Source organism: Parambassis ranga, chromosome 8 (genome assembly GCF_900634625.1).
Source record: "Parambassis ranga chromosome 8, fParRan2.1, whole genome shotgun sequence".
In the NCBI taxonomy this organism is placed as follows: Eukaryota; Metazoa; Chordata; class Actinopteri; family Ambassidae; genus Parambassis; species Parambassis ranga.
The window spans coordinates 17782213-17809012 of NC_041029.1; the positions used below are offsets into that span (position 1 = coordinate 17782213).

Below are 26800 nucleotides of genomic sequence, written 5' to 3' on the forward strand. Positions count from 1 at the left end.
GCCGGAGCCGACAGCACACAATGAGCTGTCAGCCACTGACCGTGAATCACCTTTGTGAACATGATGGATAGTCTGAAAAGCTCTGCCCTGATTCTGTTGTTTGGTTTGTTTCCAGATAACCACGTCATCTCTTCCAGACTCATTACACACCAGTGAAGAAGAGTCAGTCTCACGTCTTCCGTCTGTCTCCTCTGAGCTGCTCGTCAAGGCCGTACGTCACACGACCTCTGTCCTTGTCTCCTCCTCTGCATAATTTATGAGGCACTCTGGCCCACAGACCCATTACTCTCTCATCAGGTTGACCCAGTTATGAGGGGGAAGCCTGCACCACTGAAACAGTCATCGCGGGGCTCATAAATCAACATTTACTGAAACACTGTCCACTCACTCAGATGGTGAATGTGCAATCAGAGCCCAGTCTGGCTCAGGGATGCAGCTGATGTAGTGCTGGACAGTAGGCCTCCTCTGCCTTTTATTACTAGAAAGAGTACAATGAATTATTTATATCACAATAGTACAAATCATGGCCAAGAGACAGGAAAGCAACAAAGCAAGGAGCTGAGATAAGGTTCTCATAGATATATTGAAGATGAAAAAAAGGAAATGAATGTACAGATTAATGAGAAATTACAGCTCTGAGATAATACCTAGATAAAGAGAGGCTAAATGAAAATAACATGTTGGATTATGTCCTTGTTGAACTGAAAGAACTGCATCGATTTGATTTGCATATCAAATCGATGCAGTGTTTTGATGTGGTGTAGGCCGGCAGAGGATAAAGAAGGCTGTGGTGGCATCATGAATGTGATGACATGTGATCTAAATGGGCACAATTTAGATAAGAAGTAAATGGAGGAAATCCAGGAGGACCCACAAGAGGAAATGGACCCACTAATGATCCTTGTGGGACTCCACATAAGATCTTTTGTATAGGGAAAAAACTGAGGCCAAACTACAAATGGACATTTTTTTAGACAGGTTTTGTGATCAAGTGGCAAAAAGAGTATTTTATTATTAATAATACATTTGATCATGTTGAAAGGAGCCTTTTTTCTGTTTAACGCTGGTGTATCTTCTCTGTGTATGTATACTTATATAACAGCTGCTGTGTTTTTGGTGAACTCTTTTTAAACCCTGAGTCGAGATCTAAAAGCTGTTTGTATATTTTATGAAGCTCAGGGTCAGGAAGACATTTTTACCAGGCAGAGACAAGAGCTCAGACACAGAGGGCTATTTAAAGAAACTACCTCGGCAGAGGCCAGAAATAACTGTGTTGCAGCCCAAAATAGTTTTCCATCCTAAAAAATACGTGTGTGTGTGTGTGTGTGTGTGCCCTCAGCACTCCATGCTTTCATAAACAAGAATGGAGCGCTGCCACCCGATAGTGTACGAGCAGCAGTACAAACGGGCTGGGCGCCATAATCGCTCCTGATCTGTGTCACGTCCATAGACGTCAGTGCATGCGCCACGTTGTTGCTCTGAGCTGGTTAAAGTTGCCGGCGTGCCGCCTCCTTCTGGCCACTGTGTGTTTGTGTGAATCAGTGTGTGCACATTTGGTGAAATCATATGTTTCCTCCGGAGAACGTGGGAGCTTCTGTTCATGTGATCATAATGTGGAGGCTGCAGCAGCTCTTTGATTTCCATCAACAGGAGGGAGACGTCCCGCTGAGAGTCACCGTGGGCTCATCGCATGCAAAGATGTATGATCCAAGGTGAAATCACAGGGAAAGCTCGAACACACCTCAACAGATGAAGATTACATGGTGTGCAGTTTACTGTTAACAACTCGCTTTGGTGTGATTTCAGATTTCTTGCTGTTTTCTTTATTGCCTTGCAACTAAACCTTCACAAGATTTGTTTTGTAATTCTCTGGGTAAAAATGATGTAATATAAACGTAAATTTTTCCATAACCCCCATATTTTAACTATATTTGTACCTAAAATTACTCATAATTATAGGTGTGGCTGCTTTAGCTTCTTCGTAAGTCTGTTACATGCACTTCCAAGACCTAAACCTGACAGAGAGACTGAGGGTTGCATCATACGTAACGTCAGCTCCAGTTTCTTTGTGCCTTTCTTTAAACAGCAGGGTCAGAGTTCATTGCTAATGTCAGCAAACGGCCACAGACACAGAGTATTTGTCTCTCACACACAGTTTGGAAAATAGCTGAGTGTGAAGGTCCTGCTGAAACGTATGAATGCACTGCTGAGTCTGTGATAACAGGAAAGACTGCAGAGCTGCATCGACTCGGTTTTATTGTGATTAAGTGCCAATGTTAAGATAATTCAGACAGAATTAAGTGGCTGTTTTGTGATTTAGCATATAGCATAAGCATAGCATTTAGCATATGAGATGTATGAGATGTATTCAGTCCTGCAGAGGTCAGCTTCTCCTGATTAAAGAAGTTTCACATCTGATTTCTAATCTACAGTTTATACAGAAGATGAGAAATAAATGCCATAAATGTAATTCTAGGACACCTCTAACATGCCTTCACTTGATATTTGGGTCTTACCGTCTTCTAGTTGACTTTGCTGCTCAGTAAATGTGGGGCAGGACTCCTTGAATTAATGGGTCATGAATTAATGTGCTATAAGGTTATGTGTGGCTCCGTTATTGAATTCCCTTACTGAAGGTGAACAGCACTTTAATGACAGCTGATGCACAATGACACCACCACTTTAGCAACATGCCATAGAGAGAGTACACTCACACAAACATACTAAACCTGGACCATTACTTTCTCACTGTACTTCTTCTTCCTCTTGATGTTTGGTTGGACATAAAAACTACTTGGTTAGGTTTCAGCAGGGTGAGTCCTGCATTAACCAAAAGATTTAACAGGCACATTTCATACAACCATAGGCACACATAAACACCACTTTAAATCACTTTTACAATGTATCAGGAACTGCTGTCATCACTAGGAAAGGCTGCGTTTCCAGTCCTAAAGAACCACTGTATCATCTGCTGCTTGTTTTATAACTTACTTAATTATATGAGGAAATTACAACTGATCATGGGTGTGACCTCCTTGAGTGACAGGCATGTGCCGCTCACAGTGCAACAGTGACAGCCGGCCCACCTCAGCTCTACTCATGCTCCACTTCTTTGCCTGTATTAGCAGTTTAGGGTGAGTTGTATACTAACAATGGAGTTTTATATATGGAAATGATGATAATTGCTGCAGAATGAGCCAAGAAAGGATCTTGGAACAGAACCCTGTTGATTTCATTACCTAACCCTAAGTGAAAAGGACACAGCGATGGACACATAGAACAGAACTGATGTTTGCAGTGTTCATGAATTTTAAAATAAAGTAACTGTATCAGGGAGGACATGAACTCTGAACTCCTGGGTGAGAGTTCACTGCAGGGTCAGTGCCTCCGAATATATATTAGTCCCATGATCAGATGACGTCAGGTCACACAGTGCTACTCTAAAAACTGTGGCGCCTGCAGAACTTACTATATTGCACAGATGATACCGAAAGCAAACGTTCGCATACTGCTGCCACTTACACATGTGGAATATTGGATCATTTTCTTAAATAAATAAATGATGAAGGGATTTTTTTGTTTCATTTGTTTGGTTGGGTTCTTTTTGTTTTTACTTTCAGGGCAAAAATCCGTAGATGTTTTAATTCATAATTAATTTAGAAACATTTTACATGTGGGGGATGTCATTATCAACAGAATGTGGCGTTTATTTGTGAGGATGTGTTGGTTGTTTCTTGCATGACAACAGACCAGGAGAAGTAAAATATAACAAGTGCCTACATCTTAATGACTGCATGCATCCTTGTTAGATCTGACCCTGTGTGGACTGACCAGCTGCTCTTTTGTTCAGAATAAAGTGAAGAAGGGAGTGGATCATTTTTCTTTCTAGCAAAGCGGAGGGTGCATCAGAGCATGGAAGTGCGTACACCGAGGAGTGCTTGGAGAAAGTGTGAGTGTGCACAGGGGAGCAAGTGAAGACAGAAATGTCTTTAACACACAGTGTGCAACAGTGAGCAACATCATATTTCACTGATGTGTTATTTGAGGAGAAGGGAGGGGTTAAACACTGAAGGCTGTACAGGCAGTGCTCAGCCTGCTAGGAAGCGAGCGCGGGCCTCCCTTCCTCCTAATTAACAAGTACTTGACAGAGCCGCTCAGACAAACAAGGCAACGGAGCACACAGCAGCCATCTGCAACCGCCGTGTCTGCCGAGGCTTTGATGCTGATTTGAACCAATGATGAAGTAAGTCACACTGACATCAGGCTGCGAGTGGGGCTTTGAAGGAAGCAGACACACACACGATGGCTCACAATCTGCGCTGCAAGATGACAACTGCGCAGAAATAAAAGCATCTGACAGCGGAGGAGGACCTCCAAGGCCCAAACAAAAACACAACAGGCACATGAAACGAGACAGTAAGTGCGAGGACCTGCATGAGGAGGAGGACGTGATGTAACCTGGAGTGATGCATGTATACATCCTGCACCATGAGGAGAAGTTAGGCCTGATTTAATGAATTCATGCAAGTGTAATGCATGCATACATGTTCCAACAGGGAGCTTATTGATCTGAGTCAGCTCAACCCCCCTCAGGCCTCTCTGATACCAGCAGTGGTGGAAAGTAACTAAGTATTTGTACTTTGTTACTGTACTTAAGTAAATTTTTATGTATTTATACTTTGTACTTTCTCCTCCACTACATGTCTCCAGTGTCTGTAGTTCCTTGTTCCATGTGATGAACACAGTGCTGGACTGATGTGAGGTCAGACTCTGCATGGAGGTGGTGTCACGCTGCCAGCTGTGTTTCTATAATGAGCCTCAGTCATGATGCCGGTGCTCTGGCTCAGTGAGCTAACTAGTTAGCTGCTTTCTGCTAACACAGGTCCATCCATGAATGTGTGATGAACATGAATCATCACATGAATCTACAGCAGGAACACTGACACAGTGATGACATCCACTGTGGACACGATGATAAAACTCTGTCATTACTGGTAAACACTGATTCATTACTTTGCTTTACACAAACGGTTGTTTGTGCCAGAAGTGCGGAGGACGCCTGCTGCCTGGTTGTCACTTTTCAAAGTTTCTTTGTGTCGTTCTGATCTGCTTCAACACACAGACTGCGCCGTGAGATCAACATCACAGCACCTGTGATAACTCACAGCCTGCTCTCATACATGTTTCAGTTCAATGCCAAAACAAGACAACAAATTTACAATGTTTAATGTTCTCATCTCAACAAATGTGTAATAATGGATTTTCTCAGAGCTTCTTTGAACAGAATCAAAGCATCATCTGAGAGTCTGGAAACACAGACTCCTCACCTGCCTCTTTGAGCCCATGCTGCTTTTACAGATTGCGATAAGAATGACAAGCTCTCCCTGTTATACTTTGACTTTAAAAACCAGCAGCACGCAGCGCCTCATGTCTTGTGTACCACTGATGCACAAACAGTTGACACCCACTCCTTCTCAGCGCTCGCTGTCACTTCTCAGCAGACCTGAACAGCGAGCTGTGTGTTAAGAGGGAGTGACAGCAGTAAAAGGCCATTCTGAAGCCCCCCAGGAGATGAGAAGGCAGGAGGAGATAAGATGCCTCCCTTCCTGTAAGTGATACAGCGTTACAAACACATGCGCTCCCTTCTTTCTTCTCCCGACTGTGCTGAAAAGCCTCGGCTACCCAGCAACAGAGAAGTCAGACTGTGCTGTAAAACAGCCAAGCAACTATTTAAACCCCACAAACACACACACATTTTACCGGAACGCTGCAAGGTAAATCATCGTTTTTCTTCTCAGCTCTTCATGTTTATGTGAAAAAGCCGCTGAACAAAAATGACGTGTTTGATTGAGAGCCCCCACTGTTCTTCCAAAGACGCTTACAAGAAGAAAGATATTAAACCCACTGAGATGGAGACAGCACACAGACACACAGCAGACAAGATGGACTGGTGTCTGTCTGCTTGCTGCATTGTGTGTGTTTGGTATTGACAAATGACCAGACTGTAACAGTCCTCTTCAGGAGGTCAAGGAGTCAGGAGTCAGTGACTGCTCTAAAAAAATCTCCCTGAACAACTGTATCCTAAATTTGTCATATTGCCTGTAGCCCTCCACTTTTCAGCATAATTAAAAAGCACAGACGCACGAATAAAACATTTATAGAGGCTTGGATGTCATGATATAAAATAAAACGTCCTTAAGATCATGCTTTATTAAACATAGAGATATTTTAGGTTTTACAGGAGTTCTATCACAGAGTTATGACTGAGTTCCACAGCTTTAAAGAATCTATAATACACTGTAATGACATTTGATTTTCACACTTCTCAGTCAGGCTGAGCAGACCTACATCCTGTCAGTCTCAAGCACATCATTCAAACCACACAAACTGCTTTACAGTAAAAAAAACCATCATGCAGAGCTGCCCGTGTGAAGCTTACTAAAGGGTAAAGCTGTAAAATTGTACTAAAAAACCATCAGAATGTTGGATTACTGGGTATCTAGTCTGCCATCAGTCCAACATGAGCAGGAAGGATTCATACCTACTATAGAAATCATTCAATCATTCATTTCCGGCAGCCTAACTGGGTCAAGACAGCGTAAAAGAACTGTGATTGAAGCCATGCTCCACAGAATCCGTTGCCTGCGCTGATGTTCCAACATGAATACCGAGCATTGACCACTATCAATCCTTAGACACTCAGCGCACTGCGTGCTAACCTTGGTTCACCTCACAGCAAGGTTCCTGCTTTGGATGTGCTGGAGCCTTTCTGGGTGGAGTTTGCTTGTTCTCTCCATGTGTGGGTTTCCTTTGGGTTCTGGCTCCCTCAACAGACGCCAAAGACACTCATGCTAGGTTTGGAACTCTAAACTGCAGAGTGGTTTTTTTGTCTCTCCGTGTCAGCCCTGCAATAGACTAGCACCCTGTCCAGTACCCTGCCCCCCATTGGCAGGTAGAATATAAAGCAGATTACTAAATAAAGGGACCTGGGCCCCCTTCACCGCACAGATTCTGAACAAGCAAACGACCTGCAGTGACATCAGAAGCTGGTACCATGGACGAACACTCGGCCCTTTTCATGCATTTCTCAACTGATAATATTTCATAAACAGTGTCAGCAGCTCTAAATGTGAGTCATGCGCTCCATTCACAGAGACTTTCTGTTCTGTTCTTTTGACCATGGGGATTTCTCCTGGGTCATAAACCTCCATGGAATTCAATCCACATCTGTTCGCCTTTCTTCATTTCTACGCTCAAGCCCTCTTCATCCTCAGCCTATAAGCCGCCGCCCTTCCTGTCATTGAGCTGCTTCTCCCTCTGTGTCCAGAGGAGGTGATACTTATGGTCTCAAATGATCAACATCCATCACATGAGCCTGTCTCCACAGGGCTATCAGTAGTAAAACATTGGCTACACTGCCGACAGAGAAACAACCCTTTCCTCGTCGCATTAACCTCCAGGCGTCACACATAAGGTGCCATATTCATATCCTCCGGCTGCGAGGCGGCATGCTGTTGTGCGTCGGCTGAGGCTGCTGTCATGAGGAGATAGCAGATCCCCGGGGGGCTGTCAGTGACCTTGTGCTTCTCAGTGTGTTTCTTTGTCATATTCCCCCAACATGCGACTCCTCATTACTCCTCCTTCACATGTCACAAAGACGTGGAGCTCTGCCCACCTGTGGCCCAGTTGGATGTTGTTGTGAGCCACAGATCTCATGTGTCTTGATCCTGTGTGTTTTTCTGTGATCTGAGATGCGCTTTGTTCGTTCAAACAACTTTCCATGACAAAGTTCTGCATGTCACGCCTGCATTTTAGGTGGTGTTTTCCCTGCTTAGCCCCGTAGAGTGGGCTCTAACGCCAACGTTTACAATAAAGTTGTAAATAAGCGTTGATTAGTTAGTAGGTTATGTGCAGTGTTGGGAAGGATACTTATTTATTCAGTTACTGAATACAGGTTAAATGCCTCAGTTTTGGACGGAGTTAGCTAGCAACACTTATTAAAGTGACGCTAACAGTGTACCGGCATCAGGACTGAGGAGCATTAAGCACGCAGCGCTTCATCCTCACTCTGACCCCCATCAGTCCGGCTGCTCTGTCCGCTCTGTCTCCTGCAGCTTTCTGTCCAGTTTGCTGACATGAACCAAAACCTTTCGCTTTGATCAAAGATGTTGTATTGACGGTAAGAGCTCTCACTCCAATGACTATTCACTGTCATACACACATATATGACCACACAATGAGACAAGCGATCAGGAGAGTCAGACATCTGCCGTAAATAAGATCTTTGTAGTAAGAAGTCACTTGTTTTATCCAGCAGAGTGAAAAAGCACATGAAAGTACCAGTGTGTATAATGTAACTGTATACTGATTACCTAGTCTTTAGACTTTAACTGTAAGGGAATACAGTTACTCATATTTTGTATTCTAATTATGTAACGTCGGTACATGTAATCCATTACTCCCCAACACTGGGCATGTGTAATGGGTCATTTTTCTTGACCTTTCTTGAACATAAGACATAAGAAGTGACATATTTTCATTGTCTTTGTAGCACATCCTTAAAACAACCTCCAGCTAAATTAAAAAGCTGATAGTAAAATAAGAGCTACTGAGTAATTGTATGCAGCACATGCAGCAGAATATGCAACACATAAAATGAACACCATAAGGCTTTATTTTGAAAAATTGCACAGCAAACACACTCCTAGTGTGAGAATGCACAAGCATTCCTCTCACTGTACCCACTGTATAAGAGAGATAATGCAGTATGGGGTATAAGAAGCAGAAAGGTCATGACCACATCTAATCCATATTATCCCCTCAGCATGTCTGAAATCCTCACACAGACTCACAAAAAGCGCACACAGGGAGTTTCACTTCATAACACAGCAGCACTCCACCACCTCACATTTTTAGTTCTTCCTCTGCAGCCGGGCGGCGCACTGACTCATCCTGCAGCCCTCTGAGGCCCGACGCCGATATTCCCTTATCCCTTATCTGCATTGAACTAACAAACAGTGATTAACGGTAAAGTATGATACATCTCAGCGGGTTTTTAAGCTGGCTGACTTCAAAAGGAGACGAGTCCTTGAAGCGAGGAGCTTTGATGTGACGCGTGAGCAGCGGATCTGAGCTCTGTCACAGCATTGTGAACCAAGCAGCTTTGCTTTTTGTGAAGAACATCCAAGCTCAAATTGAAAAGATAGCATCTTAGCTAGTTAGCATTCAATTGTTCCACCTCTACTTTAAGGCTTCTAAGGCAGGAGGGTGTTTTATCTGTTCTCAACAGGTGGACGTGAACTCCGTTTTACTGCCGGTGCTTTAAAAGGAAAGTTCAGAGTGCAAGTTAAATGTGAGAGGAATGTGAGCTATATCTGTCAGCAGCTTCGCACTACAGTTCCTCCCACCATGCCTGTCTGAGCTGATCCTGGCAACAGCTTAAAACTTTGATCCGTGAGTCAAGCTAATCAATATCGATGTAGTCCAGCACAGTCTGTTTCTCACTTCATCTTGAACTGCTTCCCGACTCTCTCCCCCTCCATCTGTTTGCCTCCTCATTGATATGAAGGGGCAGTCACATCAGAGATGGGAACGTTTGTGCCCCCCCATCACCTTCCAGTGCCAGCTGCAGGGTGGTGGTTCCTAATGGGGCTGCAGCCTCAAAATCCAGTCCACAACAACCAGTAGCAACATCTCATATTAAAGGATTAAAGAATCAAATGAACCCAGCGTCTGAAAGACAACCCCCACCCTGGAAGGCCGGATACCACCATCACCACATAGAACGTCACTGACAAGCTCCATGACATGATCTAATAACATGGTAGACTGACACAGAGACGAGTATCTAACCCTAACCCATGGAGTTCTCCACACCAAAAGGACCAAGCTGTCAGCTTGCTAAGTCTTCAAACTCTCCTCAGAAGAGACAACCTGCCATGTCTGAAGTGCATTTCTGCAGCAGTTTGTAGCCATTGATCAGACTTGGGTCCAACCAGAGACCAAAGAACAATCCAAGGAGTGGAAACAGGCAACCGTCTTTACATCAGTGGGGTCTGTATCAAAGTGATGGCGTCTGTTTTCTGCTGGTAGACGACCTGCAAAAGATCTGCGCTGAGCCTGATCTCACACTGTTACAAGGACCGATGACTCTGAGACAGCTCATGGAAGGAAAAGAGAAAATTCAGACCACCATCGTACAGCAACAGCCGCCCCGTTTATGAGCTCAGTGGTTACTATTTTGACATTTATGATGATGTCACTGCTGATGTGGAGGGCTACAAAGAAGGCCAGGGACTTATCAATCACCCCAAAGACACTAGACATGAGAAACATTTTGACATCAATAATCCAGTCATCGTCCAGTGCCAGCTCTGTTGTGGCGCCATGCTACTTCCTCTCGACAGCTTCTACAAATAAAGGATCCTGCTCCACCACTGATGGACTGAATGTGTACATTTAGGACTGCTGCATGTGAATGACTGCCTTTTTGTAAAAATGTCGACTTAACCTTCAGTTTTCACTCATTTTTACACAGAAATCATGAATGAGGCAGAGAAGCACCAACAAAGGCTGGGAGCCATGGCGGTGAGAGTCTTCCTTCCCTTCTGCCATTTACTGACCACTGCATTCTGCCTTAAACTACTGTGAACCCTCACCTCACGTCAAAACAACCTCATCACACCCACGCTGTTTTGTGTCACTTTAGTGGAACGGTTGCACTTGATCTGCACTGCCTGAGGCGCACAAAGACCCACACACACACACAGAGTTAACTTTCTGACCACTAAGCACTGGTCTGTGAAATGAAAGGTTTCGAGGGCCCGAGTGGAGTCTGCTTGACCCCTCAGAAACCCTAACACAAGTGACCCACTTCATCTAGAAGCAGAGACAGCCGGGGGTGTGTTTACACCGTACATTAACAGTACAGGCATGCATACAATGTGCTGTGTCACTGAACTATTTCTTTGGGCATCTCTGCGCTGTGCCCAGCTGTATCTCCCCGCTCTAATCTTTCGGTCCTGTCTCCTAAAAATATCCCCTCTCTCCCCCTCTGACTTCCACACAGAAGAAGTCCTTGTCTTTAGAGACCATGACAGACAGCAGAGGGGTGTTACCAAAAGAATTATATTAGAAAGCGGGTGTAACCCACGGCCATATGTGCACTGTTCTTGGATCAAGTGTAAGGAAATACAGCTGCTGCGGTTGCTTCAGATCCCAATAACTTGACGTTTTGGAGTAATTCGAGCCTCCTTAAACTTACATGAGATTCTTTAAAGACTATATGAGGGGTAAGTAGTGCCAACAATGAAAACAATGTCTGCTTTAAACTACAGAGATAACTGTAAACAGTGTAAATCCTCAAACTTACAACTTTTTTTAAGTTTCTAAATATAGCTTTTGCAGGAGAGCAGTCTGATCATGCTTCCTCCTCTTTTTGGTGAGACATTGATTGTTTTTTTTCCTATTCAAAAGATCTGACTTTTACACCTCTCACCAGGAGAGGCGTCGGCAGCAGGAAGAAGAGGACCAGCTGAGGAGGAAGACTGAAGACTGGTTAAAGATCACACAGAAAAAGGTCAGCATCTGTCTCATCTGTAAGTCAAGCAGAGGGTGATTATACTTGCTTGTCTCAAAAATTCTACCTTTAGTTTAGTGTCATGTGAAACTTTGTTGGTAGCTTCATAAAATGAGAGGTTAGTCAGTTTGGTAGAAAGTTAGCATGTTAGCATGACCATCAGCATCTCTAATGTGACTACTGGCTTTGTTGTCTTTCTTGACTGCAGTTCCGATAATGGCCTCTTGAGGCCGGCTCCAAAAGTGAGTCGATTCTTGATCATCCTCATGTTAAAATGTCTAACTTTGCAGCACATGTTGACTGACCGTTACAAGAGTTTTGGTCTCTATAGCTAATATCCCTGCACACAGGTGAGGAAACAGTCACCAGTGTAAAAAGGTGTGACTTCTTTATAGGTGGGCGCTGTCCCAGGTCGGGAGCTCCACCATGATGATGATGATGAGAGCATTCTGTAGCCTCACGTCAGCACGCAGAGTCTCAAAGAATGTGGAATTACCCCTTTATTACAACATTTAGGGCTCTTGTTTTCCCTACTTCCCAGCTGCTTCGTGTTAAAAACTGACCACTTGTACGTCCCACCCTCATCACATCGTAATGTAAGCCGAGCTGCTTGCTCACTGACATCAAGCTCAGATGTTCTAGACGGGTGGGGTCACTTAATATAGCTCTGGTTTACTCCCAGCAACACACAAGTGAGGTGTTTATAGTTACATGCTGCAATGGATGTGCAGGAATCTTACAAACTTCCTGAGTGTTCCTGTGTGGTGAAAATAATGAAGAGAGAGAGAGAAGCTGCACGAGGGGGGAGGAGAGATGTCAGGAAAGGCTCTGCATACCATTAACCACTTCACTATCCCTGCAGGATATCCTCTTTTGAAAATAAACAACGCATAACAACCTACATTATCCATGCCGCCAGTGGTCCCGTGCTGCATCATGCACACAGTAACAGCCTCCCACACAAACAGCGTGCAACACATCTCCAACCACCCGCTGCCTCAGGCGCGAGCAACGCTAGCGGCAGGGACCGACCATCCCCGCCGCACTTCAACCCGTTTAGCCTGAAGACACGACAAAGCTCCGCTTCATCTTTTTTTTTTTTGGCAGCTAAATGTGAGGCAGGATTCGTCTGTTTTCTTCTCTATGCAGCAGGGGGAGAGGATGGTGTTCTCCACTTTATATTATATACGTTTGTTTGTTTATTGAACCCACCCACCACACAGGACATGGAGAAATGAGCTGACTCAAATACTCAACAACATAGTGTGACTCATTCACTCACAGTATGTGTAGTACTATCTGTGCTAGAACCCTATACAACAAATATGAGGCCACATCCCCAGCTCCAGTTAGGTTAGCCTAGAATAGTTTAGCTAGTTGGTCCTTGAACACAGATATACTTAAAGGTAGGGGGGGAGATTTTAAAACTCAGTGAGAGTCAGCCAGATTTAAAGTAAACACACGCCCCTTTCTCTCAGAGCTCACCCTGAAGCCACGCCTCCAATCACATGGACGCATCACCTGAAGACGAGCTGCGGTCTGTGACTTCGGCCATCATGCACGTACCTCTCTGGTGCACAGAGCAGGAAGAGAGTGACAACCAGCCAATACTCCTACAGGGTCCACCCGGAGGATTGATGATGTTTTTATGTTTTATAGCTTCAGATGATTCATATTCTTCGTTTAATGAGAAACTGCCGAACTAATCGGTCGGACTGTAAAGAGAAGTTACACTAATTTAACACAAAGTGCATCAGAGTGAAATCTCCTCCCCGACCTTTAAGTTACATTGAGGTTCATCATCATGTATTTGATTACATGGGCCCTTTGAACAATGAATAACAGGGTAATTCCATTGCTGCTGCCTATCTAAGCTAGCTAGCACCTGCCAGTAGCCTGCTAATGACAGCACACATATTAAAGTGGGCTCAAACTCCTCCTCCAACAACATACTGAAGCCAAAAGTAACACACTGCCCTGCCTCACTGCTGCGACTTCTCTTCAGACAACAACAGTCTGCTGGCCTTAACACTCAGATCCAAAATGGCAGCGCCACATGGCTCGCTTGGTCTGTAGAGGAGCCAAAATGGCAGAGGACGGCTGCCAGGTGGCGGGTGGCTGTTTGTCCAGATCTCTTAAACAACCGGACCTGGCAGACGGTTGTATTGTGCAGCGTGATTGTTTGTGAAATACGGTGTCCAACAGGATGGACGGCCTTCCACAAATACAAATAAAATTATGGCTTAGCAGCCAAAGAATAAAAAGAGTTTTTAGAAAGCACAGCTGGAAACTGACAGAGAAAGAAAATATCTGCCACCTTCTGACGGATTGCCCCCAAGAATTATGAAGAACTCTGGCAAGTAACAACAATCAAAACAGGCAGAACGTAGCGCGCTGAGCTGGCCTCACATTTAGCCCAAAGAGCTGAAAACATCACGTCATGATGAATGTTCTGTCTGACCTCCTCCTCTTTGTTGCCTCTCTCTCGGCTGTCTGAACTGTTCTGGACTCTTTCTCTCCATTTTCTCATTCAGAGGAAATTCTTAAGAGACCAGTGGCTCAGCAAAGAACTTTCCCCTCCAGTCCTCGCGACTCTCCCCAGGCCTCCACCACAGGATGAAGTAGACGAGCACACTGCACAGTGAGCCACATTTTTACAGTTTTTCACACTAGATTTCACTAGAACTCCTGGACCTGAAAGTGAGTTGTCACAACTTTGATTGGTAACAAGGAGAAAGAAACACAGTGACCCGTGTTGGCCATGTTCTTCAGTCAGATTAATGGTGGTCTAAAAGCAGCAGTCAGACTCTGGGTGAAGGTCCTTCCTTTCTGTAACCATCCGTCAACACAACAAGTAAGAAAGCCTTGTTTTAATGGCTGGCGGCAAACCATCAGCTGATGTTGACATTGAAGAACTCCACTGTAATCATGCACCTTCATTCAGTTCTATGGTGTCACCATGAGGGGGTGCTACTATTGCAGCTCACATGGCATTGCCAGTCTGGTTGCAGTAACCCACTATGGCCCTTTTCTGTTTGGCTGCGTCTCTGTGGGAGTAATGAGGGCCTATGGACAGCCGATGGTGCGCTCCACATATCCGAATCATGTATGTTAGCATCTCTTTGTGTTGATACAAGATCTGTGGCTGTTTGTCTGTCAGGGAACAAACCAAAACTCCAAAGAAGCCTGAGGTCCAGACGGAGGAGGCAGCTGTTGGTAGAAAAGACGTCGCCCAGGAAGCAAACACAGAAACTGTGGACTGTGCAGCTGCAGGCAGAACACGAAGCCGCTATCAGGTACGAGAGGCGGAGGATTCCAAAGTACAGGACACATAAAGACATAACCGCCTGGACATAATAACGTATGTGGGATCTCAGTCATACTATGCTGTTATTTTAAAACTATTTATTTAAACCTACCATAGACTACATTTGTCAGTATTTGTGTTCCTTTTCTTTGGTTTGTGGCTAAAATCCTCTCGACACGAGGTTTAAACCTGCTCTGATGATGACACACTGAAATATTTATGGCCGCACACGAGCCGGACAGGGGGGAGATAGGAGTTAAAGTTGCACATTCAGTGTCTGTTTTAAGTGTCTGACCATGGAGAGCACTTATAACTGTCTCGGTTCTTTACCCACAGGCCGGCGCTGACAAGGACGCACAAGGTAAGCTGCACTGTAGCTGTCATCAGGCCACCATCAGCTTCTATCTCTACTTTGTCATCTCATCTCTGCGCCTGCCTGGAATCCATTCTTCCCTGGCAGATGATAATTTACCATAACTAAGTCTTCGCCTGAAGAATAATAATTTAAATCAGTGTGACAGAATGGAGCCGAGGCTGAGAAGCAGCTTGTGCTTCGACTGTAACAGCACTGCATTCAAATCCTTCTGCATGTGATTAAGCTGTAAAGAACACATTATTAACACCACTCATAGCTCCGAATACTGCAGAAGGAAACTCAGCTCTGATATGAAACACATAATGGAAATACATGCATTTTTATAATAGTTTTGTTAAAAAATAAAAGAAGACGACCTCTAAGAAAATGATATTGTGAGCCCTCTGCAGGTCTGATGCGTGTGCACAAAGCAGTAGACTGAATAACATAACTGTTCCACCTAATGGGAGGAAAATGTGCTGGTCAGGGTTAGTTTGAGAGTGCACATCGTCAGGCTGTGTGCCTCCAAACCAAAGTGTGTGAAGCCAGAAGTTGGTGACTTGATTTGGGTTCGGAGATGACAGTGAAAAGTTGAAGTTTTAGCCTCTGACCTGAAAGCTACATAAAAAAACATTCTGCCTAAATGTACAGCATTTCTTTTTCAGTGAATAAAGCAGCCGTGGATCACCACCCTGTTAAAATGGCGCAAAGGACGTTCGATGAAAGTGAGCTAGACGGCCGATCAGGTGAGGCAAAAGGATGGACATAAAAAAATAACATATATACAAATGATATTATAAATTAGGGCAAGAGCCTGAGCTCAGTTTGTTTGTATTCGTCTCTGCTCTTCTCTTGCAAATGATGCCCTCTTTTTATTTAATGTTGCTCTGTCCAAGTTCAGACCCCGAGGGTACGACTTAACGATGGGAGCGCGGTGAATGGCCTGAGAACTGTGTTATTTTTAGCCTATTTGTTATTTCTGTTCGTTAATTTTTTATGCCCACTGGAGGGCTGTGTGGAGGGAAAAGCGTGCTACATTTTTCTCATTGTGTCCCAATAGTTTCTGTTGAGCCGGTTGACATGACATTCGTGTCTCTCACCTTTTAAAATTATACCCTGGCCTATGAAATATTAAGGATAAGACAGAAAGAAGGGCCTGACCTCGACTATGAGTGACTTAAAGTGGGGAAAATTTAAATATTTATCTATATTTTAGTCTTGAGAGTTATGGTGCCTCTTTTGTGTTTTATCTTACATTGTTTACTATGGTTTCAGTCCTAGGAATGGTTGCCGTGCAAGTAGAACGAGACCCCAAGACAGGAGAGACCGTCGTTAGGTCAGTGGCCCCCGTGTCCACACCAGCTGGTGGTCCAAAGGCCACCACCATCTTTGATGATGGCAGGAAGAGCATCCACGCTGTCGGTGGGTCTGGAGTTCAACCCTCGACCGAAGAGCTCGGTCAGATCTTGAGCGTCATCGATGGGGTTGGCATGACGGTCCTCCTGGATGAGGTCACAGTGACGCCAAAGAAGGCAGATGCGAAGGCGGAGATTTTAGAACCCAGCGAGGTTCAAGAGGAAAAGGTCATGGTTTTTACTACCACCTCAAAGGAAGACGACAGGCATTTAGAGAGCTCTAGAAGTGACCACCGGGGGGACGAGGTGAGGCGAGAGAAGTGTGCTGCAAGTGTGGAGAACAAACATGATAAAACCATGACGCCGGTTATGGACATTGCAGAACAAGTAGATCACATTGAAGATCAAAAGTTGCAGGATGGTCCAGTCACGCTTCTGTTCCTGGGATACACGGATTCTAGCGAAAGCCAAGAGGACCCTGAAGGCATGATCACTGTGGAAAGAGTGATCATCAGTGAGGATGGAGAAGAGGAGGTCATAGGGCCTGAAACTTCGGCTTCACTTCAGCCACCATCAGACCAGACGGCAGAGAAAGAGGGCGTGAAACAAGAGTCCAAAGCTGAAGCCTTCCTGGACGTTCCCCTGGATGAAAATGGAGTAGTCCAGGGACAGGAAGGTGATAAGCAGCTGCATAATTCATCTCCACCCAGCACAGCAGAGGGAAAAGCCACTTCCAAGCGCAAGACCTGTCAGTGTTGCTCTGTCATGTAAGAGTCCCTCACAGCCTTACAGTGCTTTTAATTAAGCACTGTACCTCGTCTTAGTCACTTGTCCTAGAGCACACATCTGCCAAAAAAAGTGACATTTACTGTGCCTTTACAGCAGCTGAGACTGCCAACGGACTAATGAAATCCTCTCCCTCCCCCTGGTGGACAAAGCTGAGAATTGAAATGTACCCTCCTGCAAGCAAGCATCTTTAAAGACTCTCTTTATGATAACCATGAAGGAACAGAAGAAACTAAACAGGAAGAAGCTTTCCAACGTTTATTATATCATCACTGATGTGGAGGTCTACAAAGAAAGGATCCTTATGCAAGTGCAAGGTTTCCAAAATTAAGTACTTTTACCTAAAACAAAGCATTTAATCATTATTGTTAACAGAACAAATAGAGAACAAAAGATAATCTGTATGTTGTTTGTAAACTTGCACATTATGCTTCAACCTGCTCACATTTATAAACACACACTTATAAAATATACAGACTTTCCCCATGTCTCCCTGTCTGAGGCTGTTGTTCAGCTCCGACCCATTCAACTCTCCTGGTCGCGTCCTGTGCGTGTGGGTCACCAGAACTGTGTGCACGCTTCTTGAAGGAGAGGATTTTGTTTGCTCACGTGACGCAGAGGACAGGACGGAGCAGGTGCTGCTAAGCAGATCAGCTGTTCTGTTCATATTTTCATTGTGAGGCTGTCACGCACAGATGATGGACTGCAGCTCTTCAGCCAGGTGGGTTCCTCCCTTTAAAAGTCTGCATCAAACTTTGTACTTGATTACTTTTTACTATTTTATTTCTGAGTTTGAATTGTAGAAATTAGTTTGATAACTGCAAAAAAAAATGGGCTTAGTACAACGACAAAAATGATCCCGTCTGTGTGCCTGTGTACATTACTAGCATATAAATGATTATTGCCTTTGTTTGCATATATTTGATAATCACAGCACTGCATGTCAACCCACTCTGTGGATTATTTTTGTTAAATTAGAGTGTTTAAATAATCATAACGTATAAAATAATCTGGTACATAACAACACAAAAGGAAATGTTCCCTGAATGGAGTGTGGAATAAACAGGTTAAGCTCATTAAGGCGCATTAATATGTCCTGTTGCTTGAGCTTTATATGTACACTGTGGTGCTGTTGCTGCTGCTGCTGTTGTTGATAATCCTGCACTACACTGTGACTGGCATTAAGCCCCTGAATGCAGGTGTAAATATAGATTTAAACCTACAGATTATGCCCGGACAACATTTCCATTAAGGGAGAACGCATCTTTAAAAAGTAATGACACAATTCATCAGCATAAAAACATGTGCACAGCGAATTAGTCACAGCAGGCAAAAAAAACAGAACTGTTAACAAGCAAACTGGTGATGTGATGAGAGTCTCTGTGGCCTGCTAGGCTTCCAGAGTCTGTGCACTGTGCCAAAACAGAGAGGAAAGCCGATTACTCTTCTCCTTTGTCAGCAGAATCGACAGTGCTAGGTCACAGCGGGAGAGAAAAGTCACCGAAAAACAACACAGCAGCTGTGTTTACGTACCACAAAATATCAGGAAGCGATAAAGGCGCATAATGGTAAATGTCCTAAATAGCTGCTGGATTAGTAACAGAACACAAGTATCCTCATCACTATCTGTGTCGACTGGTTTGTGTTTATTTAAACAATAATTCAGCAGGAACACGGAGCACTGGCATGATTACAGGAGGCCGGTGAAGGTTGTGCTCATGCTTTCTCTTTCTCATAAATTACTGTATATATTATTCATGTATTATTTATGTGGTGGCTGACACAAGCAGGGCCTAAAGGTGCTGAGCTAATGCTAACAAAACCAGGCATTGCTCAAATATCTCCACTTTTAGCAGTTAAAGCTGAACACAAGCCTCAGCACATGTATCTACAAACACATCACTGTGTCCAAGTGGACTGCAAGGATGCTAACGGTCCATGCTTTCGTTGGTGGACATAAGACCAAACAAAATGCCTACCTAGTAATAAAAACATTGCTCCGTAAAGTTTCCACTGGTCAAAACTGTTTAAAATCAGGTCACATAAAAGATGTTCATCATATGCCAATCCATAAGCCACAGCATAGACACGGTGTACACACTTCACAGAAAGTGAGATGGACAACCGATACTAACATCTAAAATATTGTAAATCCTTTTGTGTAACAGTAAAATGATTACATCCTACATACAGTCTCCATGGTTCTTTCACTTTCTCATGTGTCTTTTATTCAAACTGAAAGGGCGTTAAAGATAAAACATCCTTAAGGGCTTGCAACCATGGAAACAGAAGACCCAGACTCTAAAACCCAGCACGCAAAGGATGATGGTCTGTGGATGAAGATGGACTCCAACTGTGACACCAACCCTTTAGAAAGTACACCAACAACTTCTACTGAGAAGACCAAAAATGAAACCAAAGTCACAAGGTATTACAGTGTGATGGACGACGAAGGTGCAGATGATGTCTTCATCCCTCCTCCTCCGCCATCCTACACGGCTCCCTTGCTGCCAGCAGAGGGAGGCAGAGAAGTTACAGCCTATAATTCTGGTGTGACCCTTTCAGATGAGGCCGCTGACGCCACAGAGGCTGAAGCTAATCCCTGCGGCTTAGACAGGCATCATGGTGAGAAGCAGTTAATGGCAACACAGAACGAGGTTGAGGAAGAGGTAACAAGTGCAGTGCAGACTTCTAAGGAGTGCATGGACAACATATTGTTTTCCAATGACAAGGACTCCACTCTAAGTTCAACTTCTCAAGACCAAGCATCCATGGATGACACAGGTCTTTTGATGGAAACGTGCCATGGACCCCATTATGTGGATAACACAACAGGAAATGAAGAATCAAATGACAAACCAGAGGACGCTATAATTTTGACTGAAGGAGAAGATAATGTTAATTTTGAATCCTCAGAGGCAGCAACGCACTTCAAATGCAACCAAAACAAGACAGAAGGAGCAGCCAATCAGCCACAGGAACCAGACTTACCTGCAGACATGACCAATGACAATGAGGAACATGTTGACAACACATCTTTGGACTCTAACCTCACCAAGTCGGACTCTGTGCGGAGAGAGAGTGGTACAGAAATGCAAGTGCCTCGACTTTCTGTCTCCAGAGGTTCTGAAGAAATGGTTGCATGGGAAGAGCAGGAGGATGAAAAAAGGAAAATATCGACTGATATCCAGCAAGGAGAGGAACTACTTCAACGTCTGCAGCTGGTGCAGCTACGACATGATGTACATTTGTCGGAGGACCTTCAGACATCCCCACAAGGTGAGGAAGAAGGACTGTTTCTGACTGCAGAAGGTGATTTGAATCTCACAGGTGAAAAGGAGCATGAAACAAAGACAGACATCTTGGAGAAGGAAAAAGATGAGGGTGAAGACAGCCAAGCAAAAGTAAGGACATCTTATTCCTCAATGCCAGGACAGTCCGAGAACCTGCTAGAGACAGATTCAGACGATGAGGATCAGAGTGCAGATTTGTCTCCTGTCAATCCAAATGAAACTGAACCCACACATCCTGAGAATCTATTTCTGTCCACCGGTCACAGGTTCTCAGCTGCTGAGATCTCCATCGAGAAGATCCATGAAGCAGCCACAGCAAAGCAAAACTTGCAAAGAGCTGGAGGTGTTTTTAATCTTGCAGATAACCCAGATGTCCTGGAGATTCCCTTCAAAACAAACATCTCTCTTGAATCACTTCTTAGTAAGGCTGACTGCAGCCAGCGCAGTGACTGGCAGTTCTCTCAGCAGAAGATGCAGAAGGAGATAAGTCAGGAGATACAGAGGGAACTGGTAATGGTCAACCAGGGTAAGATCCCAGGGGGGTACAGCAAAGGGGAGGTTCGTCAGTTAAAGGAGACTAAACAGCTGTTTGAAGCTTTGCAGCAAGACAACGCAGGAGTGACAGTGAGGCACCAGAAACCTGCTGGATCAACCATGAAAGGTCACGTTTATCCCTCTGTGTTGGAGCGCACACAAAGCCTCGAGAGGTTTTCCCTCAAACCTATCCCCGTTTCCAGAACCCATTCCCTCAGGCTGTACAACTCAGAGAGAGAAAAGAGTCCTGAAAACCTCAGATCAAAGAGCCCAACAGGAGGTTCACGAGAAAAAACACGCTTATCTCCTTATCCGAAACAAGACAAACACCAGCGCCTGTACAAAAGCATGGACTCTATAACCAATAATTCCCCCCACAGTGTGGATACTAAAGGCAAAACAAGGGAGAAAAACATAAGGCATGGTTCACCCATCCTAAAACACAACCCTTTCTTCAAGCTGCGACCTGCCCTGGCTCTGCAGCCGGAGGTAGAGAAGGATATAAGAGACGCCAGAGAACGAGAGGAAGAGCTGCGCAGACAGAGGTGCACTCTGTATGGAGAGAACAGGCAGAATAGTGAGGACGAGGAGTCACGACGCTCACAAGCAGTCCTACCAGGTCAGTCCGCATGACCCAATGTAAACATTGTTAAGAAAAACTATATGGAACATACTAAAAGGCTGCAAGATCAGTAAATCAGTCTGCCCTAAAGTGTCAGTTAGATCTATATTCATTGCACGTTGTGGCTATCTGACACTCAGTCTGAGAACTTTAATAGATGCCTCTCCACATTAGCATCACATTGTGTTATCCAAGGAGACTTATCGACAACTTAGTGTCATCCCTGTCACCGGCGGGTTAAGGGCACATCAGTCTGGGTCACTATCTTCACTCTGGTCTGAACCCAGGGGCAGTTCTGGTTTGGTTACAGTGCTGCAGTGTAAACACAAATGACTTCAGACATGACAGTTGATATGTCTCACTTAAAAAAACAATACACAAAGTGTGTTTTTATGTTGGCCTGTACACGGGCGAGTACAGTACAGTCACCAAAGCTTGATTTATTCCACTGCAGTGAATCGCTTCAAGCAGTGGCCCTCACCAGCCCACCCTCTGCTTCAACTGGAAACCCACAGGCTGAACAACAACAGTTGTTATATTGTGTGTTGCAGAAACACTTAGTTACACCTTTGTAGAGACAACAGTGTCATTTTCTGCTGTAACTGTCTGCTGCCACTTGGTGGCAGTTTCAAAAGAAACATAGGCTAAAATCGTTTATTTTGCTTTAGCCCTGCTGCGTGGAGTTTAGAGGAACCTTCCAGCAATCAGCGTTTGTTGGACAGAACGGTGTTGGTTTATAAAAACGTCTGCATGCAATCTGCCTAGGGTTACAAGTTGACAGTTATCAAAAGAACAAAGACAAACATGCATCTACACCTCACAACCAACAACCAATATTAAGGTTTCAAATGATCTTTTTCTTCTTCTGTTTAGATGACAGGCGGCAATCACGGGGGAAGCTGGAACGAGTCTGGCCACCACCTTCCAAGAACGATCTGATGAAATCAGAGCTGCAGGTGATGTACCAGGAATACAAATTCAATACAAAAAGTTCTTTTAAAAATAACTCTGCTGTATAGTCCATAGTGGCTGAAACAAAGATATCAAACATAAAGTATTTGCAAGGTGCAGATTTGTACAACTAGTCCTGAAATTGATTTCAATTTGAGAGGATCAAGAAGCAGGAGTTAATCCCTCTGTTTAAGTCCTGGTCTTATCTCCGTCTTATCTCACAGCAGGAGCCAAAAGTTCACAGAGCTGGAGGTCAGAGGGCTCCTCTCTGGCAACGCTGGGAGTCTGGCCTGATTAACGGGCAGCCGCCCAAGGAAACAAAGTGATGTTGGTGATCCTGGTTCTTCAACACAACAGACAGAAATATCACTCAAACACAATGCTAGAACCACAGTCCAAGCAGAGATGAGTCAGTAGAACAAAAGTCCTTGTGGTAGGTCCAGCCTTGGCACTTTAATTTCTGCATTGTATGTCTGTCAAATGTGCTTTTTTTAATATCGTAAATGCTTTAATTAGCAAATAAATAAAGCAAAAGTATCACACTAGTTAATCTTTGTGTCTCTATCTACTCAGTTATTTAAAAGACAGCAGTCCATACAGGTTTCAGGCAGATTTCTGATGGATCAGTGAGTGGGTTCCAAACAGCACTCAGACAAAGTTTTCTGAGGTTGGACTTTCTGTCTATCTAATCTCCAAACAGCAGTCTTCTGAGAGATGGTGGAAGCAATAGACACCCAGGAATCATTTCCTCTAGCTGTTCCTGGAAGATATAATCCCTTCAGCTAGACCCGAGTAAGCCTTGGGGACCTCCACCTAGAGGTGGTGGTCCCTTTTTAAAGGTGACCAGGTGCTTCAACACAGGTCCTAGCTCCTCTAAATGGGGAGGGGAGGCATCTGAGATTTCCATATTGCTCACCCAGTCTCAGATTGTATCTCAGAAAGTACCTTTTCCTCATTGAAATATATGAAAATATAGCTTAAGTGTCAAAGTCAATGTGTTCTCCAGGGGTCGACCCACCGCTGACTTTACTGCAAAGGCACATGAATTACGAATTGCACAAAGTAGGAATAAAAAAAGAAACCAGTTGGAGAAAACTTTCCTGAGTGGACCTGCAATCTTGTTTACTATAGAGCACTAGAGAGTTTCTAATCTTCCCAGACAGAAGCACACAGCTTAGCCCGTCTAAGCACCATCTGTCAGCCTCATTGACTCTGCCAAGAGAGGAAAGACTTTCACCCTGCCCTTCCTGACTTGGATGTCCCAGTGTTAATTGGCTGCATTCTCACCATCCCGGGAACAGCGAGCAGGGCCAAGGCCCTGAGCTTCAGCGGCTCACATTCTAGCATCACTAAACATCCTTAATGCAGATCCAAAATCCCACATGTCTGTGTTTACCTCGGAAAGCATTACTGGGTCACATCTAAGAACTCTTGCTTTATTTGATCCTCAATTTTTTGGCAACTGTGCTGAGAGGTAGGGTAGAGTCATGGTGCTTAAGGTGGTCTATAAGGTAAGAATGTTTAGGGAGGTGTTATGTGTAAAAGCAATGGATGGAGCTGATGGATGGAACCTGATATTGTGGATCCCTTCCAGTTAAAATCTGATAAACAAAAGACACCACACAGCTGAGCTACAACATCAGGAACCCAACACCAACAGCAAAGCACCAGATATTATTACACCAGTGGGCACCACTGCACACTGGTAACATCATGATCCTTCTGTTCCAAGCATCATTTTTTATGTCACATTTTTCCTTCTCCCATCACGCCAACTTCAAGAACTAACCCAGTATAAGGGTGGGTGGAGGATACCTTGTTTTTTCTTGGAAATGTATTCAGTTTAATTTGATTTGTTTAAAGTCTTTTACAATCAAAATTGTCTCTTATACTCTTATACTCTGTACTTAACTGCATTTAATGTAACTTGATACCTCTGGCACAAGAATTTCTTTCGGGATTAATAAAGTTTTTTATCTTATCTTATCTTATCTTGGGGGGGGGGGGGCAAAGCCTAACTCTAAGGAACAACAAGACAACAAGGCACAGAAAAATTCCATTTTAAAAGAAACAAAAACAGACATTTAGACCACTCTTCATTCAGGAGCTTGAAGATTGGAACCAGGACTTTTTGGAAGACATTTTGCAACTACTCGAAGCAGCCTATTGATTCTGTCTATTTGGATGGAATAGAGGTTCCCTATGGTTGATTATAGCTGTTAACTTGTTGTTTAACTGTCTATCTGCTCTAAACTTGGTAGCAACAATACCTTGGTCTGTTGGGAGACCCACAGAGAGGCTTCCTTGACTCCTATTTGAATTCTTTCAGCTCTGTCCTCTGGGTGTAAAATGTGCACCTTACTGCCCTTTATTAAAAGAACTGTGCATCTCATGTCTGGTTGTGAGAATATGCATTATTCACCAGAACCTGAAGAGGGCAGTATAGCATTAATTGTAAAGAGAAGGTATTTCAAAACAGCATCACACAGGCATGTCCGCATGGCAACATGGCCTCTGATAGCATAAGAAATACAAGCATCACTTTCAACTGTAAATAACTTTCATGTCTGTCAGTGGGACAGCGAGACATCATCAGCGCTGTTCAGACAAATTGTTGTAGATCTGCTCATGTTGATGGTGATAGCAAGAAGTCACTTCACAGGAAGAGGGATCATATGCTGAGAAAGTACAGAAGTTATGTAACCACTGTAATTTATCCAGTGATGAGTCACTTACTTCACAGAACTCAGAGCCACCAGCTATTATCAGTCATATGTACGCTGCTGAGATGAAGAGGGAAAAGCTGCTCAATGAAGCGTCTGCGTCATTTTCTGCTAAATTATGTGGGTGGTCATTTCTTCAGATGTTAGTCTGAGTCATTCATGAGGACTGACACGTTCAGACAGAGGGCAATAAGGCTGCGTCCTAAAAAAGAAACTAATAATTAAAAAATGAAAAACATTAAAACACACCAGTTGGAGGTAAAACATTTTGAGGAGCAGGAGTGAAACCGACAATTAGAAGAGAGAACGTGACACCCAACCTTCCTGGAAACCCTAAATTTAATTTTCATGGCAGCGTAATTAAAACAATCCTCCATGCAGAAACCCACATCCAAAAGGATTTTACTTGCAGAACAAGTGTCACACAGACAGAGATGAAGTCTCAGTGATATTATTGTATTCGTCTCTGTCCCCAGTGCATAAATAGCGAGAGCTTTGTGAGTGGGTGCAGATGAGAGGAGAGCAGTGATGACTGACATCAGCGCTGTGAGACGGGTTCCCGACTCAGCTCTGCACCAGCGGCAGCAACCAATGGACAGATGATGGATGACTCATTCTCACCACCCACATGACTTCCTATCGCCAGGATCCATCATCAAGGAACTCTCACTCGGCTCCCTGCAGTGCTCAAGTTTCCCCTCAGGCAGGGGCTAGCATGTATGTTACAACAAAGAGGAAAGTTACCGCAATGATTTCCTAACCGTGGGACAAAGTGGATCCATTTAGTGTCTGACCTGAGTTGTAATTTTTAAATAACCTGTTTCTGGATAGAGTGACAGATTTGAGAAAAGGGTGGGTGCTGTCACAGGTCTCTCCTCCTCATCTCTCCACTCACACTCCACCTCTTGACACATCTCTTTAGGTGAAGTCAGACACTGCCAAGATGGTGACAGCCGGTGCCCCCGTGGTAAGCGTCAAAAACAGGAAATCCATGACGGAGAGTTCGACCAGCTTCATTTACGGAGGTCACTATATATGGGTTTCTGAGTAACTGTCTAAGAAAACGTGCAGTTATGAATACCTCAGTTTCAAGGTCATATCACCCAAGGAGATCGACATGGATCTGCTGAATTCAAATGTTGCAAACATAGCATGGAAGATGGCCCCTGTCACCACACAAGAGATCATGATGTTGAAAATGACAACAGTACATTGTCACAAATAAATAATGTACATCAGTTACCCACAAAAACCTGGGTCCAGAAACATCTGATGAATGATGAAAGCAGTCATTGT

At 44.1% G+C, this 26800-nt stretch overlaps 2 protein-coding genes across 8 annotated transcripts in view; one reads left to right on the top strand and one right to left on the bottom strand.

The window, feature by feature from the left end:
- LOC114440205 (phospholipid phosphatase-related protein type 5-like) overlaps positions 1–26800 on the bottom strand; it is a 118238-nt gene that overhangs the window by 47112 nt on the left and 44326 nt on the right. The gene's annotated exons all lie outside the window — the stretch shown is intronic.
- Positions 11045–17863, top strand: LOC114440203 (paralemmin-2-like). Of its 4 annotated transcripts, XM_028412528.1 has the most exons (7): positions 11288–11291; positions 11476–11578; positions 14113–14219; positions 14739–14874; positions 15222–15246; positions 15906–15986; positions 16516–17863. In XM_028412528.1, exons 6-7 carry the CDS (start codon positions 15941–15943, stop codon positions 17364–17366), a joined length of 897 nt encoding a protein of 298 aa, XP_028268329.1. In that variant the 5' UTR covers positions 11288–11291; positions 11476–11578; positions 14113–14219; positions 14739–14874; positions 15222–15246; positions 15906–15940; the 3' UTR covers positions 17367–17863. The 4 variants fall into 4 exon arrangements, with proteins under 4 accessions (XP_028268328.1, XP_028268326.1, XP_028268329.1 ...); XM_028412527.1 differs by lacking the exon at positions 14113–14219 and having other exon boundaries at positions 11045–11291; XM_028412525.1 differs by lacking the exon at positions 14113–14219 and having other exon boundaries at positions 11045–11291; positions 11501–11578.